The sequence below is a fragment of the Arachis ipaensis genome, chromosome B9 (assembly GCF_059453495.1).
Source record: "Arachis ipaensis isolate K30076 ecotype BB chromosome B9, ASM5945349v1, whole genome shotgun sequence".
NCBI lineage: Eukaryota > Viridiplantae > Streptophyta > Magnoliopsida > Fabales > Fabaceae > Arachis > Arachis ipaensis.
This window is the reverse complement of record NC_142444.1, coordinates 157,666,313-157,684,982: the sequence shown is the minus strand read 5'-3', so window position 1 is coordinate 157,684,982 and position 18,670 is coordinate 157,666,313. Positions and strand designations below refer to the sequence as shown.

Below are 18,670 nucleotides of genomic sequence, written 5' to 3'. Positions count from 1 at the left end.
TCGAAAAATAAAAAAAAAATAAAAATGCAGTTTTGTATAATTCTAATATAAATAACCTATGTCTTTTTTAAAAATAAATAAATTCAAAATCTATTTATAATATGTTCTCTAAAATATTTTTAATATAACATTTATTAAAATATACTATATAGTATAAATAATCTATCCATCTGCACATTGCGCGGGTCTCACTCTAGTTTAAGTTTTAAATATCTTAAAAAGTACACTCATTTCATTTTTACCATGACTCCATCCCAATTCAGTCCATCATTACCCAAAAAAGCTTTCTTCCATAATATAAAAAAAAAATATCTAAACCGAACAAACACACTTGGATAAAGTAGAGTAAGCCCAAAAAGTTTACAACTCAGCTAAAGCTAATACGACGACTTAGCTTAACATCACCTTCACAGTACACAACAACCTTTTACTGTACATGGTCAGAGAAAAAATTGAACGGACATTAATACTTCTAACTGCGTAACCAGTCTCAATTCCACCATGACACCATTATCTTAATGCTCACTCAAACACAACTACCAACATCTTGACCGTTAATATTGTTTATGTTATATCCTAATGGTGGACATGAACGGAACATCATATTCATGTCAAGTACCGCGAAATATGTGAACCGCTTCTCTATACTATATTGTACAATTCTTTAGGCTTCAAGCCGCGTTACTAATTAAAAAAAAAAACTATATTATACAAAAAACAATTATATTGTATCGTACCCTATAAACTCAGAAGTAACGACTTATATCTCGACCACGTTAAGCAAATTCAAAATTGCAGATAAACGGAAACTTATCACGTAAACGATACTCCCCAAGAATCTCGGCTAAAGCCGAGATCCGCTCAACAAGCCCCTGAATAGTTCAAGCCCTAAAAGCCTATAAAACGGCAGCAACATGAGTAGTCTAAACACATAAGTCATACAGTAACAACTCGATTATACACGCAAGTTTTGAGAGATATTCTACTGACTTGAGCGTCGGAGTCCTTTTTCCAAGTACCACGCTCGGGTCCGTGTTCGAGGAGGATACTTCAAGCGACGAACAAGGTCATCTCTTGCCGTTAGGGGTGGAAATAGGCCAGGCGTCCTCCCAGGGGCCTGCAGCCTGGCCTGTGTTCGGCCTAGCCTGGCCTGGCCTGATAGAAAATAGGTCCAGGCTCAGGCTATTAAAAAAGCCTATATTCTTTAAAAGGCCAGGCCTAAGCTTTTGAAATAGCCTGTTGGGCCTGTCAGGCCGGCTTGAAACTGCAAATATATATAGTTTTATTATACTAGTAAAAATGTTATTGGAAGAATTTGAACTTGGGTCTCCTATCTTATGAAAATACCTTTATCCACTCAGCCATTTGTCTCTTTAATTATATATGTGTATTTTGTATCAATATTATTCATAAATTTATTATTTTATATTTTATAATTTTAAAAATTAAATTATATCTTAAATTTAATTATTATTAAAAAAAAAACAGGCCTATTGACAGGCTTCAGGCCAGGCCAGATTTAACAACAGGCCAGGCTCAATACTCATTAAAAAGCCTATACCAGACTACAGGCCAGGCTAAGGCCAATATACTCTATTACAGGCCTGGCCTGTTAAGAGTAAAGCCTGGCCTGGCCTGACCTGTTTCCACCCCTACTTGCCGTCAACGTCCAGAATTCGACATATAGCACGGAGAAGAATATCCTTACCAGAACATTTGGCGCCTACCATGGGGCCCAGCCTCACTTTTTAAGTATTGGCTTGACGAGTATTTACTTTTTCTTGTACCTTTTTCTTTTTCTTTCTCTTCGCAGGAACACAACCGAATCATGACAGATCACTTGGTGACCCCGCAGCACAACCTTTCTAACGCCGAACTCTTGGCAGCTAACGCAGCCTTGTTAGCAGATAATCAACGTATGGCCGAGTTATTGGCGGCAAGGCAAAACGACGGTGAGGAGGAGAAGGACAAAAAGAAGGCCAACAGCAATCCCCATGGAGACCACCAAGCAGAGTCAAATGCGAAAATAGGGGAAACGCCTCCGAAAGGGGAAAGGCGACGGTTAAGCCCTTTTTCTAAAGAAATTATGGATTTTGAAATGTCTAAGAATTTTACTCTCCCAATGACATACCGTAAAAGGGGATCAGAGACCCTAAAATTCACGTTACAAAATTTGAGTATATGATGTTTCTTAACAGTGACTCCGATCCTATCTTATGCCGGTCATTCCCCACCTATTTAGACGGTGCCGTGTTAATATGGTTCTCTAATTTACCTGCAGGTTCCATTTCGAGCTTTAACGAATTTGCAAAGCTATTTATTAATCATTTTGCAGCTTCCAAAATCTACGTAAGAAATTTCGACTATCTCAGCACAATTAAGCAGGGACAGCATGAAAGCTTAAAGGAGTACATGACACGTTTTACGGAGACAGCCATGGAGATCCCTGACCTTAACCCAGAGGTACAGCTACATGCCATAAAGAGTGGACTTCGGCCCGAGAAATTCCAAGAAGCGATAGTAGTAGCAAAACCAAAAACACTGGAAAAGTTCCGAGAAAAAGCAACATGGCAGATAGAAATCGAAGAATTAAGAGAAGCTCGTAAGAGCAAAAATCCAACTAGAAGAGAAGAAGAAAAGTCTCACCGATCCCAAAACAAAGATTTCAAGACACCATTTAAGCTGGCACCAAAGTTCGATTCATACACCAAATTCAACACAAAAAGAGAAGACATAATTAAAGAAATTCTGCATAACAAGCTGATAAAGCCGCCGAGTAGAGTAGGTTCATACCAGGATAAGAAATATGTAGATAGAACCAAACACTGCGCTTTCCACTAGAAATTCGACCATACTACAGACGAGTGCGTAGTGGCCAAAGACTTGTTAGAAAGATTGGCAAGGCAAGGCCTCCTAGACAAGTACATTACCTCTAGGAAACAAAAGGAAGCAACGAGGGATGCAGACAAGGAAAAAGAACCATGGCATAAGCCGGTGGAGACACCTCCCTCTAAGGGAATAATAAATTACATTTCAGGTGGCTTCGCAGGTGGCGAAACAACTACCTCGGCTAGGAAAAAAAATTACCGAGCAATGATGACGATGGAAGGATCTCGTCCAGGTCTACACACTTCGGCCCCAACTTTCCGCATCACCTTTAGCACGGCCGACTTCAAATAATCTTGTCCGAACTTAGATGACCCGGTCGTAATTTCAGTCCATATGGGAGAATTGACAGTAAAAAAGGTCCTGCTCGATCGAGGGAGCAGCGCCGACGTCCTGTTCTACTCAACATTCAAAAAGATGCACTTCAGTGACAACGCATTGCAACCCTCACCCGGGGAATTGGTAGGGTTCTCCGGAGAAAGGGTATCGGTATCAGGATATATTTGGCTAAGAACAACACTGGGGGAGCCTCTGAACTCCAAAACTTTAGACATTTAATTTCTAGTAGTTAATTGTGCTAGTCCTTATAACATTATTCTAGGACGACCATTACTTAATACCTTTGGGGCCATCGTTTCGACGGTCCATCTTTGTGTAAAATTTTCTTTGCAGGACAACATGGTAGGAACAGTGTACGCTGATCATAAAGAGGCTATGCAATGCTACAACCCGGGCCTAAAGGCAACCACAAAGGAGAACATACCTCGGATTCATTCGGTGTACAATTTAGAAAGCATTCCTACTTTGGCCGAACTGGACCCCCAAAGTGACAACAGTTGTCCTGCAAATGTGGACGACCTAGAAAAGGTACAATTAGGGCGAGACGAGCAATTTACTAACATCGGATCTGCTTTTCCTACAGGAAACAAAGAAGGTCTTATCGAAATATTGAAGGCCAACGCCGACCTTTTTGCATGGACATTAGCAGATATACCAGGAATCGATTCGAATTTAATATGCCACAGACTGGCAGTCAATCCTAATGTCCGACCTATAAGACAAAAGAAAATAAAATTGGGTTCAGAAAAGGAAAAAAGCAGCAGAAGCAGAAACCCAGAAACTACTAGATGCAGGATTCATTCGGAAACTACGGTTCTCCTCATGGTTAGCCAATGTAGTGATGGTAAGAAAGAGTTCGGGAAAATGACGCATGTGTGTGGATTTCACCGACCTAAATAAAGCGTATCCCAAAGATTGCTACCCACTTCCGAACATAGATAGATTGGTGGACGACACCTCGGGATTCTAGGTACTTAGCTTCATGGACGCCTATTCAGGGTACAATCAGATACTCATGCACCCAGACGACGAGGAGAAAATAGCATTCGTGACCGATCAAGGCAACTTTTGTTACAAGGTAATGCCCTTTGGGCAAAATACAGAGGCAACCTATCAAAGATTGATGGACAAAGTCTTTAAAGAACAGATCGGAAGGAATATTGAAATATACGTAGACGACATGGTAGTCAAGTCAAGCTCAGAAAAGCAACATAAGCGCGACCTCAATGAAATCTTCGAGCAGCTCAAAAAACACAACATGAGGTTAAATACGGAGAAATGCGCATTCGGCGTGCAGGGAGGAAAATTCCTCAGATTTCTATTGACTAATAGAGGAATAGAAGCTAATCCCGACAAATGTCAAGCAGTAATCAACATGCAATCTCCTCGGTCGGTGAAGGAAGTTCAACAACTCACAGGCCGGTTAGCAGCTTTATCCCGATTCTTGCCGGCAGCAGTAGCCAAATCTTATCACTTCTTCAATACCCTAAGAAAGGTAGACAAATTCATCTAGACAAAGGAATGTGAAGAAGCATTCACCAAGTTCAAAAATATCCTAGGATCGCCGCCCATATTACAGAAACCCGAACAAGGTAAACCACTACACCTATTCCTTTCAATTTCAACTAACACAGTCAGCTCTGTGCTTGTAACAGTCTAACAGACAATGGAAAGGAACAACACCCGGTATACTTTGTAAGCAAAGTATTACAAAGCGCCGAAACAAGGTATCCGATGATAGAAAAACTGGCATTCGGACTGATAATCACAGCTCGGCGACTACGGCATTACTTCCAAGGACACCGAATAATAGTTCGGACTAGTCAGCCCTTTCGCCAAGTTTTATCAAAGCCCGACCTAGCAGGAAGGCTAACAAAATGGTTCATCAAACTCTCAGAATTCGACATTACCTACCAGTCCATAGGTTCTTCCAAGGCTCAGGCCCTCGCTGATTTCATTTCCGAATTCACCAGTGACGTACAGGAGGCCGAGCCATGGGAGCTATATATGGACGGAGCATCGAACGACAACGGATGCGGAGCAGGAATACTGCTAAAAGACAATGCAGGGGTATACGCAGAACAGTCAATCAAATTCCTGTTCCAAGTAACAAATAATCAAGCCGAATACGAGGCGTTACTAGCAGGACTAAGACTTGCAAAGGAAATAGAGGTGCCAAAGCTGCGAGTGTACTGCGATTCCTTACTCGTAGTACAACAGGTAACTGGTAATTTTTAAACTAAAGATCCCCTCCTAGAAAAATACTTAAACATTACTAAAAGCATGATAATGAGTTTCCAAATATTTGAAATAACACACATGCCCCGAGAACAAAATTGTAGAGCAGATATCTTGTCTAAGCTAGCTAGATATAGTGATGCTCATCACTAAAAAAATTTGGTTCATCTTACACTAATGAAACCTAGTTTAGATATGCAATCTGTTTTAAGTGTGACACAGGAAAGAGATTGGCGAAATCCTCTAATCCATTATCTGAAGACTAGAACAGTACTAGAGGGAGAGCCGAGGTCTTTTAAAAATAAAGCAAGTAATTACACCCTTATCGGGAACGACTTGTACAGACGCGGCTTCTCCCGACCATTACTTAAGTGCCTTGGAGAGGATGATGCCAAAGCGGCAGTTGCCGAAATCCATGAAGGCATCTGCGGCCATCATGTAGGAGGAAGAAGTTTAGCAACAAAAATCCTGCGGGCAGGTTACTATTGGCCGACCTTAAGATCGGATTGCACAAACAAGGTGTTAAAATGCGATGCATGCCAAAAGTGCTCACCACTAACACACAGTCCAGCCGAAAACATTGCACACGTCCGACATTTGCTGGCCGTTCCACAAATGGGGCATGGATATCCTCGGACCATTTCCGGTATCACCAGGGCAGGTAAAATTCTTTTTGGTAGCCATTGATTGCTTTACAAAATGGATAGAAGCACAACCATTGGCGAAGATAACCTCGATCAAGGTACAAAAGTTTATTTGGAAATTCATTATTTGTAGATATGGTTTACCCAGAGAAATTATCTCTGATAACGGTAGGCAATTCACCGATAAAAAATTACTTCATTTTTAACCAATTTACATGTTAAACATCATTTTGCCTCTGTCGAACACCCACAAAGCAATGGGCTCGCAGAGGCGGCTAACAAGGTGATTTTGTAGGCCCTAAAGAAAAAACTAACAGAAGCTAAGGGTCGATGGGCAGAACTTATACCCGAAATACTGTGGAGTTATAACACAACTCCCCAGTCCACAACGAAAGAAAGTCCCTTCGACTAGTATACGGATCTGAATGCATGATTCCCCTAGAGCTCAGGCAAGGCTCAACTAGGACCGAACACTTTGATGAGAACGTCAACACGGAAGCCAGACGTACGAGCTCGACGTCATTCACGAAGGACACTATATCACAGAATTGAGGCAAAGGTCAATGCAGATGGCTATGAAAAGACAATACAATAAGAAAGCCCGGTCGAGGACTCTAAAAGAAGGAGATCTAGTGCTGAGACAACTTGAAGATGTTCGGAAACCTCCAGGTCACGGGAAGTTGGCGGCAACCTGGGAGGGACCCTTCTAAATCGCTAAAGTCATCGGAAGGGGAGCTTACTGTTTAGAAACATTAGATGGAATAGCCATGCCAAATACATGGAACATTTTGTCACTCAAGTCCTATTATAGTTAATCAAGTCATTGTAACCTGTAGGATGGCCATGTACTCTTTTTCCTAACCACGAGGTTTTTCCCTAAGGAGGGTTTTACTCGGGTAGGTTTTAACGAGGCCGACCATCCCACATACCTCAAACATGAGGACCTTTTTCATATGAATAAAACAAATTGTACATCTCTATACTACTCTATCATATTCAAACAAATATCGAACCAACAGAAACAAAGTTGGAATCACAAGAGATGAAACATTCAAAAACGTCAAAACAGTTTAAGAGTCAATTCCGACACCATAGGTCGGATAAGCAGTCAATAAAACCGGAACAAAGCCGGCCCCAACAGTTTAAGAGTACCAAAATATCGACCTTCAAACAAAATATACAAATTCTCGAAATTCAAACAAGAGGGGGGACATTTTCATCATGGTCTTCACTCGCTTCATCCTAGACCAATTTCCCATCAATAACAATTTTTGTCACGTCAAGTTGACGAACATCAAACTCGGGCGCAAAAAGCGAAACCTGAGAAACAGCTCGGTCGAACCCAGAAGTAAACATCTCTATACCTTCATCCTCCAACTCGTGGATACGGGCAATCATCTCGCCCTTTATCTTATCATTGTCTTTGATCTCACTCTGGAGGAGACGAATCTGATCCTGAAGCCGGGCAATTTCATCTTCCCTGTCCTTCATTATGGAAGTGACGTCAATAATAATCTCTTCTTTCTTTTTCACCATACGTTCTAAAGCGACAAGCTTCTCAACAGCAACTTGTTGTTCGACTCCAAGCAATTCCGTAGTACGACCAACGCATAAAAGCCGAGAAGCAACAACCTAAGACAACAAGGTAAGTAGAATAAGTCGAAAATAGACCAGTACAAAAGGCAAAAAAAAAAAAGAAGAAGAAGAAAACGATTGCCAACCTGAATATATTTCCCCAGGGCATCCACCCCAGCCCGGCGAGTAAGCAACATGTCTTCAGGGCTGCGTTTGTTTTTGAGAACAGGACAGGACAAGACACTGAGAATAGGACAGGACAAGACACCGATGGACAGAGACATAAAATTTTGTGTTCTTGTACTCTGTTTGGTGATAAACTATAACAAATTATGAAAATCTAATTTATTCTCATTTTTTTCATTCAAAAATTTTGAGATGAAAAATATAATAATAAAAAATATAATTATGAAAAATTAACAAAAATAATGAAAAAAAAGAATGAAAAATAAGTTGTGTCCCTTGTTAGTATCCCCGTGTCCTTCCTGTTAGGATGGACACAAAATACACTAATTCAGTGTCTCTGGATACACTGTCTCTGTCCATGTCTCCTCTGTCAAACATGATTTTGTGTCTCAGTGTCCTATCTCTGTAAACAAACGCAGCCCAGGGTACTGAGAAACCCTATCAGAAAGCTCGGCCAAAGGAAACTGATCACTCCAAAGAGAATGCGAGCTCGTCCCAGGGATAAACCCGTGGAGTCTCCGCTAACGATAAAAAACCGACCTTGAACTTTCAGTAGCAACCTTACCTCCCTCAAACAACACTTCTAAAGAATTTTCAGAACCATCCCTCTTCCTCTTTGAGGAGGCCGATTGCGCAGTTGAAAAAGCCGCATCCCCCTCACCCACCTTTGGAAACCCAGAAGCACTAACACCCTTCTCCTTTTTCTTGTCCAGAAACAATTGTAACCTAAACGATCTCAGATGCGGTACTCGCCCTCCTACAAACAAAAAATGAAGAACATAAAAAATCAGAAATAAATTAACAGCACTTATATTACCTATATAAGTCCTTAATCCATCTTTATCATTTTCCTTTTCGAAATGCAACATCTCAGGAATGGACAAGCACTCGCCAACAGCAAAGTTTTCAATCAAAAAATTCATAACCAAATCCTCCTCCTCACTCCTATATAAACCGCAAGTATTGCATTGGCTCCGAATAACAATACAACGGATACTTCTCTATTAATTCGTCATCAAGATAGAAAGGATACTCGGTCTCTATAGACCGGACTTTTTTACAAACAGAAATTTGAAATTTTTGAAAGATGATTTATAAAGTAAGAAGATGGAACGACCAGGAAAACTACTTAGGAATACCCATAAACCCTTTCGAACCCCCTTGGATTGGAACAGAGAAAAGAAAACACCCAAAGAAGGAGGATACTCAATGAAATTCATCAAACACTGGAAAGCCCTAAAAAACGCCCAAGAATTTGGGTATAACTGAGAAGGAGCACAGTTTAGTTGAGTTAGCACATCACACTCAAAAAACGAAAAAGACAATTTCACATGCAGCTCAGAAAAACAAGGGGTGTACATATAAAATTACCCCCAGTCTCCTCTCCGCTCACAAATCCTATCCTCACTAGTACAGGGAAGGAGTTCAACAGCAATACCAAAATCGTCCTTAGTCAATTTCAAGCTAAGAAGCTCGTGAAGTGACTCAGAACTAGAATACGAAGAAGCACGCGTCTTGACATCATCGTGCATCCAGTGATAAGGATTATCTTTCTTAACCTCAACCACTTTCTATTTCTCTTTTTCCTTTTCTTTTTCCATTATTCCTTTCCTAACTATGACAGAAAAACAACGAAGAGGAAGAAACAAAAGTAGGAAAAATCTAACCTTTGGAAGTCATTTCGATCGTCAATCCAGATAAGAGTAAAAAAGGGCTTTTGGGAGATTTCCAAAGGAACAAAGCAGTAACCAAATGCTATTACAACCCACTAACTAAGTGGGAGGACCAACAAATTAACCGTTGATATGCCCTAAGACAAAACTGTTCAAATGCGGTCAATAAGGAATTAATTGTAGCACGTTTTCCTAGGACAGGAAAAGATTTTTTCGAAATTAAAAATTAATCATCACTTATTTTTTAATGTTAAATTTAAATTTTTAAGCAGAGCAAGCTTGAAAACGCATCGTTGAACTTGGGGGCTACTAGGTCCAGCAAGGCAAACTGAGATATAAGTTGTATAAAAGCTCAACTTGCTAATAAATGGATAGGCAAGTCAAGTTTGGGGGCTATGTATCGTACCCTATAAACTCGGAAGTAACGACTTATATCTCGGCCACGTCAATCAAATTCAAAATTGCAGATAAACGGGAACTTATCACGTAAACGATACTCCCTAAGAATCTCGGCTAAAGCCGAGATCCGCTCAACAAGCCCTTGAATAGTTCAAGCCCTAAAGACTTATAAAACGGCAGCAACATGAGTAGTCTAAACACACAAGTCATACAGTAATAACTCGATTATACACGCAAGTTTTGAGAGATATTTTACTGACTTGAGCGTCGGAATCCTTTTTGCAAGTACCACGTTTGGATTTGTGTTCGAAGAGGATACTTTAAGCGACGAATAAGGTCATCTCTTGTCGTCAACGTCCAGAATCTGACGTATAATGTAGAAAAGAATATTCTTACCAGAACATATATATGGGATTATTCTTATATGTTTCTTATCATGACCCATGATGTTTGTTATAAAAAATGTTAAATAATCAATATTTGTATTTTTGTTCTATATTTCAATTAATATTGGTCAATTATCTTTTTTTTTTACTAAAAACTATTCATCTTTTTTTTTTTAATGATTTTTGGTGTTAAGAAGTACAAGTATGATGCATCCTTTATCCTTGAAGCGTCACATGATGTTCCTACCATGTTGCCCTTACTGTAAGAAATTCATGTGGTTGGTTGTTTCCATGCAATTGGATGCCAGTCCAGACTCCACCACTATTCTTATACTCCTTTCCAAAGCTAATAATATATTCTGCTTTCGCTTTCACAATTTTACATACACACGGAAAATCAACCCTTTGGAAAAATCTTTGGCAAGATCTACAGTAAGTAGATAGAAATTTAATAAAGATTACATGTAGCAGTTAATTGTACTTATATTATATGTGGGTAGAAAAGGACAGGTAAAAGAATTGAAGACTAAAAATATATCTAACCTAATAAATACATAAAAGGAAAGCAAAAACGACAAAAGAACAAGTAAGCAGGTGCGGTGCAATGAGAATGAGGAAACTTGGGAGTGAGTAGTAATTAACACGACTTAAGTAACATTTAATTAAAGATTAGGTTAAGTGGGCACCGCAATAACAACACAGTGACACGGTGGAAGCTGAACCCGCCTTTTTTCCATTTTGGTATTCGTGACGTCAATCTCCACCGTTAGCACCCATCCGCATGGCATGGCATGTGATTGTGATTGCGATTGCGATCTTCTCTCTCTTTCTTCCCATAAAATCTTCCAAGTTCCGTACTTTACTCGGAATTAGCCTTCAATAAAGCGCTAAACCCGTAACAGAACACATTCTGGCGCTCATGCTTCCTCCCTCACTCTGAACCCCAAATGGTGCAGCCACTGCACTCAAGTGTGTGTGATTCTGAGTGACACTGTTTCTTACGGTGGACCCGTAATGAAAGGAGTTTCCTTCAATGGGTTTTCCTTATTCTTGCTCTTCTTCTTCACTCTCTTCATGTCTCTGAGCTCGATTTCAGCTCTGTCTCAAAGTGGCTCCGACCTGCCTCCGGTGAAGTTTATCATAGGTTCGTCTAATCGTGTGCCTCCCTCTCTTCTTTTGTTATGGTGATGGGTTAGGAGTTAGGATTAGGTGCAGATCTTGCTAAGCTGAGGATTTGGGATGAAAGATCAAAACTTTGTGCCAAGTTTTAATTCATTTGGATTGATCCCACATAACTAATTGAAGCTCAAAATGTGCAAGTTTTGTTGTTTTGATGGGATTGGATTTATCTGTTATGGTTGTGACTGGTCTGTTCCTTCTTTGTTTTCAGGAGGAGAAGAGAATTTGGGTCCATGGAAGTATGAAATGAGTCAGATGACACACATGGGTCCAGCACCAGGGCCTAATGGTGAGGATACTCTTGTCTTGGCGGCAAACAGGACCAAAAGACCCGACATTCTTAGAGGATTTCGACGATACCGAGGTGGTTGGGATATTACAGATCGCCATTATTGGGCTGTAAGTGCTATTTGTCATTCCTACTTTTCATGGTGTTCTTGAATGAGTTTATTCAGTAATCACTTGGTGCTTTGTTCATTTAGCATTGAAACGGAGAGTGCTATTCTTTCACATCCTCATTGCATTCCCTGTATTGTATTTTGCATTTTTGTCCATGTTTCTTTGATGTTACTTTGCTTTCCAAAGATTTTCAGCTAACCATTTGTCACCAAATATTTGCAGTCAGTTGGATTCACGGGTGCGGCTGGTTTCATTCTTGCTGTGCTATGGTTCATCTCGTTTGGCTTAGCACTTGGGATTCATCTATGCTGTGGATGGGGAATTAGTATCAAACACAAAGAATCAAATCGTTCACAAAGGATTTGTCTTATACTGCTGATATCATTCACCTTTGCAGTAGTGTAATTCTCTTTACTTACTTTAATGCTTTTTTTTTGTTAACTTCTTGATAGGATGTTTTATTTCCTCACAATCCCCCTGGCCTTGTTCTTTGCATCTTACATGGGGAAAATGGGTTCTTTAATCATCTTTGCTTTCCATTAGTAGTTGCCAGATATTCCTTGGTATTTACATGTTACATGTTACATATTACAAATGTTTAGTGTAGTTTTTTGTTCTCTGAAAACTTTCACCATTATTTGCCCACAAAAGTATTTGAAGTTCTATGAAATCTATTATTTACCATTGCTTCATTGTTTGTTCATATTTACTTGGAGACGAATCCAACCTGTCCTGATTACTGACATCCAATTCTCTTTAATCTTCGCAGAACGGGATGTATCCTTCTTTCTGTTGGGCAAGATAAGTTTCATGGCGAGGCCTTGGGTACCCTACAATATGTTGTTAATCAGTCAGATTATACAGTGCAGACTCTAAGAAATGTCACCGAGTATCTCTCCCTTGCAAAAACTATCAATGTCAATCAGATCCCTCTTCCATCTGATGTCATGGATGATATTGACAAGTTGAATGTGGATCTAAATACTGCAGCAAATACACTTTCGGAGAAGACGGAAGAAAATTCTGTTAAAGTTCGAAGAGTATTCGATGCTGTGTATGAATCATAAAACCGAGGACTTGTCATTTTGAAATATAAATATTCCATCATATATGATCCTAAAATGTGGACTTTTTTTGTAGGCATCTAGCTTTGATAGTCGTGGCAGCAGTGATGCTTCTGCTGGCAGTAATTGGATTGTGTATGTATTTTAAATCAATCTAGCTACTTTTATACTCATGCTCTAGAACTCTTGCTTATGGCTATGTTGTGTTTGTTGCAGTGCTATCTATCCTCGGACATCGACATGCAATCCTCATGTGAGTTTCCTCTGTTTGTGCCTCTTGATATTACCTTGGCTTATCATGCCTCTGTGGCTCTGTCTGCCTGAAGTGTTGGTGTTTTCCACATTCTTCTATATCTGATTTCAGAATGTTATTGCAGATTTGTTATCAGTGGTTGGTTACTGGTTGCAACCACATTCATTCTTTGTGGAATGTTCATGATCATTAATAAGTAAGCCATTATAAAACAATCCTTGTTTACCATATTCAGCAAGAGCGATCCCCTTTCTTTTCATTCATTAAACTGTAATACAATTTTTTTTATCACAGTGCAATTTCTGATACCTGTATGGCTATGGGAGAATGGGTGGAGAATCCACATACAGAATCCGCACTTAGTGATATTCTTCCATGTGTTGATCAGAGAACCACAAACAAAACACTTTTTCAAAGTAAGCAAGTAGTCAACAACATTGCGAATGTTGTCAATCAGTTCATTTACAACACCGCGAACATAAATGCAACAAAAGGTAGTCTGGGTTACTACAACCAGTCTGGGCCTGGAATGCCATCTTTGTGCTATCCCTTTGACCCTCAGTATCAAGAGCGGCAGTGTACAGCTCAAGAAGTTTCTTCTGCCAATGCTTCAATGGTAATTTTTTGTTTAAAAACATTACTTGACTTAATTACTGAGATTTTCGGTCGGCTGGGTTTATGTAGCATTATTCTTGTTTCAATCGTCTGTGGCTCTGTGCACCTCTCTGCTCGAACCTAATAAATTCGGCTGTGTTTGTGTGGGAGAAGAATGCTAGTTATTTTAGCTTGGATAGCTGGATCTCTTGATTTGGATCCAGTATTTTTTAGCATTAGGCTATAGTGTCTATTTCTGCTGAATGAAATATAAGAATCTCACTGAACTTGTTTAAAACTTTTGCAGGTTTGGAAGAACTACGAATGTGAGGTATCTGAATCTGGTATTTGCACAACAGTTGGGAGGGTGACCCCGGCGATTTACTCGCAATTAGTTGCTGCAGTTAATGAAAGCTATGCATTAGAACATTACACACCGCTTTTGCTTAACCTTCAGAATTGCAATTTTGTCAGGGATGCATTTGCAGGAATCACCACAAGTTACTGTCCTCCATTAACCCATTATCTCAAGATTGTCAATGCAGGACTGGGACTCATTTCAGTTGGCGTCTTGCTCTGCCTTGTTCTCTGGTTACTATATGCCAACCGCCCCGGAAAAGGGGATGTGTTTGGGAAGCTATCCTTATCAGAAAAACTAAAGAGCAGATTTAGCAAGAACCGCAATAGTACGAATTCGTCATTGTCAAATGCTGGTAGTGAAGTATAGATTGTAAAATAGTTTTTAGTATAAATATAGGCTTATATATTATTTTACTGTGCCACATATAGCGGGAAGAAACAAAGGTGGAGCGAAGCAACATCTTTAGTTGGAGAATAGTAACCAAAGTAGTGTATACCATATACATATACATTTTGCCTTTGTAAAGAATAAGCTATTTTACAAGATTTTTCAGCTTTGGACCTTCTCCCTTCTTTTTTGATTGAATTACGAACCAAGTTGAAAATATGTTTGATAATTGATAGATTTTTCTCCCTTCTTCAAAAATAGCGGTGCAGAATTAATGGAGGAAAAGGAATATTTAGATAAAAGCAAGAGCAAAAAGAATTAAGAAACTACTCGTGAATCCATGTTTCTAGAATATTCGATCAAATTAATTCGTATTTTTATCTACCTACCAGTTTTCCAACTGAATCATAAAAAACGAAATCTAGAATAAGAACATGATCACCTGTTAAAGCAATAGAAAATGAGAATGAAGTGGTTGACTTGGATATGACTGATATTCATTCTTAAAAAGTTGACTTTATAAACCAGATGGAGGTTTTGGCGTGACTAGCAAGCAAGCATGCGTGGAAAATGAAAATGAAAATGGAAATCCGAATCTACATGAATCACAAAAAGTAGAGAGAACCCTCAGAATTCACCGGGATCAAACATAATTTCGTCATCGGTGCTGTTGAATCCATCATAGTGAAAAAGAGAAGACTCCACAGCTTTGTTGTTACTCGTCTTGCTACTGTCCTGCAAAGCCACAACGTCACTGACGCCGTGAACAACCACCTTATCGTTGAAGAACATGTCAGGGAAGAAAACCGTCACTCCGTTCAGATTCAATACGCCATTGGATCTCGTGATGTTGATCCCGAACCCTTCCACGAACGTAGGAAGCTCCGTATCACCCTTGAAATTCACCAGATCGTTCCAAAGAAGCCTGCACGGCACGGCGTGCCGGAGAAAGAACGATGGATACTCCTCGAACTCTCCGATTCGATTCATCACCATCTCGTCCGGCGGAGCCAATATCGTTACCGGGTTCTGCTCCGATAAGCCGACAAGCTGCATCGCCAGGAACGACGCCATGGCGGTGTACCCACCGGATTTCAAGGTTTCGATGGCTGGGAAGAAGGAGTCAGAGGAATTGTTCGCGGTTAGGTTCCTTGCTATGCAAGAGGCGTTGGAATTAGGTTTCTGGTTGGATCCGCTGTTGTCCTGGAAATTTGGATCGAAGAAGCGATCTACGCCGTAGATGAGGAGGACGCCATCGTCGTAGATCGGAGATCCGGTGATTCGGACGTTGTTGAGGGAGGTAATGCGGTCGGAGGGAGAGGTGGTGACGACGAGGGACTGGCCGGGGAGCATGGTGGGGATCTTGGCGCCGGCTGGGAGGAGGCGGAGGCTCTGCGCCGGTAAGGGAAGAGGAGCAAGGTGGAAGCGGAGGAGGTCGAAAGAGGGCTGACCGGACTTCTTGAAGGCGGAGTCGGTGGGGGCGAAGATGGTGACGGAAGGGGACTGCTCTAAGAGGGATTCCGCCACAACCTGAAGGGTGAGGGCCATGGAGACGAAGCTGGAGTCGGCGAGGATGTCGGCGGCATCGGAGATAGCTTCGGTTGGAAGGGCGGTGGAGAGGGAGATGACGGAGAGACTGAAGATTAGGAGGAAGGAGAGTGAGGAAGCCATTGATGGAGCTTGAGAGTCTCCGAAAATGAAGGAGATTTGGCGGGGAAAAAGTGATTGAAACGTGGCGGTCTTCTATTGGCGAAGAAAAATAAGCAGTTATGTGGTTCGTTAGTCGTTTCGTATGAAAAGACAGAAACGCCCCCGTATCAGTAATTTTGAATCTCAGTCATCCCTAGTTCACTAGTAACTAGTCAGTAATAACTACACCTACCACTTAGTACAAAACTGGTGGAACTGCATCTTTTAAATAGTGAAATCTAAGCTTGCCAAATGATGCATCCTAAGCAACTAAATTTAGATGTGCTTAATAAGTATTGGGAATTTGATCAACCTATATGTCTAATAGTCCCACATGAATTAGGCCCATTAACTAGTTAAAAAATAATTTTTATTTTTAATTTTAAAATCCAAAAAATTAAAATAATAGAGAATTATTTTTTTTAATGAATCTATTTTTTAATTAATTAACGCTAAATTAACTACACCCTAATTGGTTCCCTAGTGAGATCGACAGGGAAAACATTGGTGGTAACGCATTTGATCATTATCAGCCCATTATATATTGCCTTTGAAAAAAAAAATTACCATTATATATTGCATTTGATCATTATCAATTGCTGTTATATTTTAGCGATGGAATTGGTTTGATAGAATTAGTGACGAGATTTGTGATGACAAACTTTTTAGTAATAACAAACGTGATGTATTTTTCATAAAAAAATTTGATAGACCCAACCCAACAATCTGTAGAAAAAAATTGTCCTTTTATAGTTTTTGTGGGAACTTTATACAAATGAAAAATTCGTCAATGACCTGTTAATAAAACAGTTTTAGAAATGTTTTTTTCGCATCGTTAGATTTTGATAAAAAAAAAAATCACATGTAATAGTTATCTTCATATAAAATTAATAATTAAAAATTATAATTTAGTGAAACATATTAAAATATTTAATAATTTTTAATTATCAATTTTATATAAAAATAATTATACATAAATTTTCTCTTATAATTTTTTGTTGGTAACCCTAAATAAGGGTTTAGTACAAGTGAGTCTACATAAACACAAATACTTCCAGCACCCTTTGCTATTCCTTTTTGATTCTCCCCTTCTCCTGACCTTCTTCTCCATCGTACTCCTCTAGTTCTTCATTCATCGTGCTCCTTGCCTATGCTCTATCACCTCTGCTTTGTGAGAATGCATGTTCTGTCAATAATGATATAATAAAGAATCTAAAAATATAAATAACCGATTTTTTTCCCTTCGAATAGTGACCTTTTGTTATTGTGTATGATGTATGTGTTCCTCCTATATATTAATTTTTTTTAAATAAGGATAATAAAAAAAATTAATTATCATGTATTGATAGATCATTCAATCGTATTTTATCATAGTAAAACTAATTAATTTTCAAACTCACTACTTCATTAAAAAATCATATAAACACATAATTAGATAACCGTTATTCATACATTGGCCCATGATAAATTAAAGCCATGGCCCAAAAAAGAATTTGACTATTCCCGGAAGGCCTTATAACAACTATCCAGACTCAATAAGGTCCAACTAAATAACTATGGGTTAATTTGTTCAAATTGTGCGTTCGTTCGTCTAGTGGTTAGTTCATTAACCTGCTTAAATAAGTATTGAAAATTTGAATTTCGGTACATGTAGTAATACATTGACTAATAACAAATTCTTAAATAGAATTTAGTATCGCGACGAATTATTCCTTATATCCAATTAGACAGAGATCTTGATACTCGTATCGGATCGACTTCCACAGCAAGCAAAGAATTGTCATTCCACTACTTTTGAAATATTTACAAACTCAGCAATTATCTTTTATGGAGTAACTTTCTCAATATTAGAAGAGTAACCATTCATTATTATAAAGAAAAAGATTCTACAGTGATGATCAAATGATTATTCTTTTCTATAAATATCCTATTAATTTTAATTTATTTTAAATTTTAATTTATTTAAATTTTTACTAACTTAAATATCAAAATTCTTTACATGTATCCCACCATCATTCGAAACTGATGTAAAGTCACTTAATAGTAGTCTCGCTCCATTTTTAACCTATTTTTCAAGATTCAAATCACCAATAATCTATTTTAAGTTCGCCTAAGAATAACGGTAAAAACTTTTTCAAACGGTAAACGCATTAAGATACATAACCCAAAAGTTTGGTACTATAAACATTAAATTTATAAATAAGATCTACAAAAAAAAAATACAGAACTAAGGAAATTTTTTGGTTATTATTACTTGAAATAAAGTATAATATCAACTACTCTAACATGACGACATGCACGTATAGCTTTTGGTACGTTGACCTTGTCATTTTGATTCAGGAATCACGGGTTTTTAATTTGAGAAAGTATAGAGACTCAATGACCTAAGCGTATAATGTGTACAATAGAAATTTAGAA

The 18,670-nt window shown here is 39.0% G+C and overlaps 3 protein-coding genes and 1 pseudogene across 3 annotated transcripts; 3 read left to right on the top strand and 1 right to left on the bottom strand.

Moving 5' to 3' along the window:
• Nucleotides 1–1,828: 1,828 nt before the first annotated feature.
• On the top strand, nucleotides 1,829–2,841 carry LOC148546912 (uncharacterized). Its single transcript, XM_088499435.1, has 2 exons — nucleotides 1,829–2,061; nucleotides 2,199–2,841. Exons 1-2 carry the CDS (start codon nucleotides 1,829–1,831, stop codon nucleotides 2,839–2,841), a joined length of 876 nt encoding a protein of 291 aa, XP_088355561.1.
• A 252-nt stretch (nucleotides 2,842–3,093) lies between these two features.
• LOC148546911 (uncharacterized) lies at nucleotides 3,094–4,093 on the top strand (annotated as a pseudogene).
• Nucleotides 4,094–11,002: 6,909 nt separating this feature from the next.
• Nucleotides 11,003–14,738, top strand: LOC107619176 (uncharacterized). The gene is made up of 9 exons (XM_016321416.3): nucleotides 11,003–11,470; nucleotides 11,717–11,904; nucleotides 12,127–12,305; nucleotides 12,674–12,958; nucleotides 13,045–13,103; nucleotides 13,185–13,221; nucleotides 13,346–13,417; nucleotides 13,516–13,837; nucleotides 14,123–14,738. The coding sequence occupies exons 1-9, from the start codon at nucleotides 11,341–11,343 to the stop codon at nucleotides 14,540–14,542; spliced, it is 1,692 nt and encodes a 563-aa protein (XP_016176902.1). The 5' UTR covers nucleotides 11,003–11,340; the 3' UTR covers nucleotides 14,543–14,738.
• Nucleotides 14,739–15,054: 316 nt separating this feature from the next.
• On the bottom strand, nucleotides 15,055–16,434 carry LOC107616845 (putative fasciclin-like arabinogalactan protein 20). Its single transcript, XM_016318756.3, has one exon. It carries the CDS (start codon nucleotides 16,232–16,234, stop codon nucleotides 15,191–15,193), a length of 1,044 nt encoding a protein of 347 aa, XP_016174242.1. The 5' UTR covers nucleotides 16,235–16,434; the 3' UTR covers nucleotides 15,055–15,190.
• Between the last annotated feature and the right edge of the window lie 2,236 nt (nucleotides 16,435–18,670).

Coding starts and splice junctions, on each gene's coding strand:
- LOC148546912 (XM_088499435.1), top strand. CDS start 1,829: ATGACAGATCACTTGGTGACCCCGCAGCACAACCTTTCTAACGCCGAA. Junction 2,062..2,198: donor CCGAAAGGGGAAAGGCGACG/GTTAAGCCCTTT, acceptor GTTTCTTAACAG/TGACTCCGATCCTATCTTAT.
- LOC107619176 (XM_016321416.3), top strand. CDS start 11,341: ATGAAAGGAGTTTCCTTCAATGGGTTTTCCTTATTCTTGCTCTTCTTC. Junction 11,905..12,126: donor CAGATCGCCATTATTGGGCT/GTAAGTGCTATT, acceptor AAATATTTGCAG/TCAGTTGGATTCACGGGTGC. Junction 13,104..13,184: donor GCTGGCAGTAATTGGATTGT/GTATGTATTTTA, acceptor TGTTTGTTGCAG/TGCTATCTATCCTCGGACAT.
- LOC107616845 (XM_016318756.3), bottom strand. CDS start 16,234: ATGGCTTCCTCACTCTCCTTCCTCCTAATCTTCAGTCTCTCCGTCATC.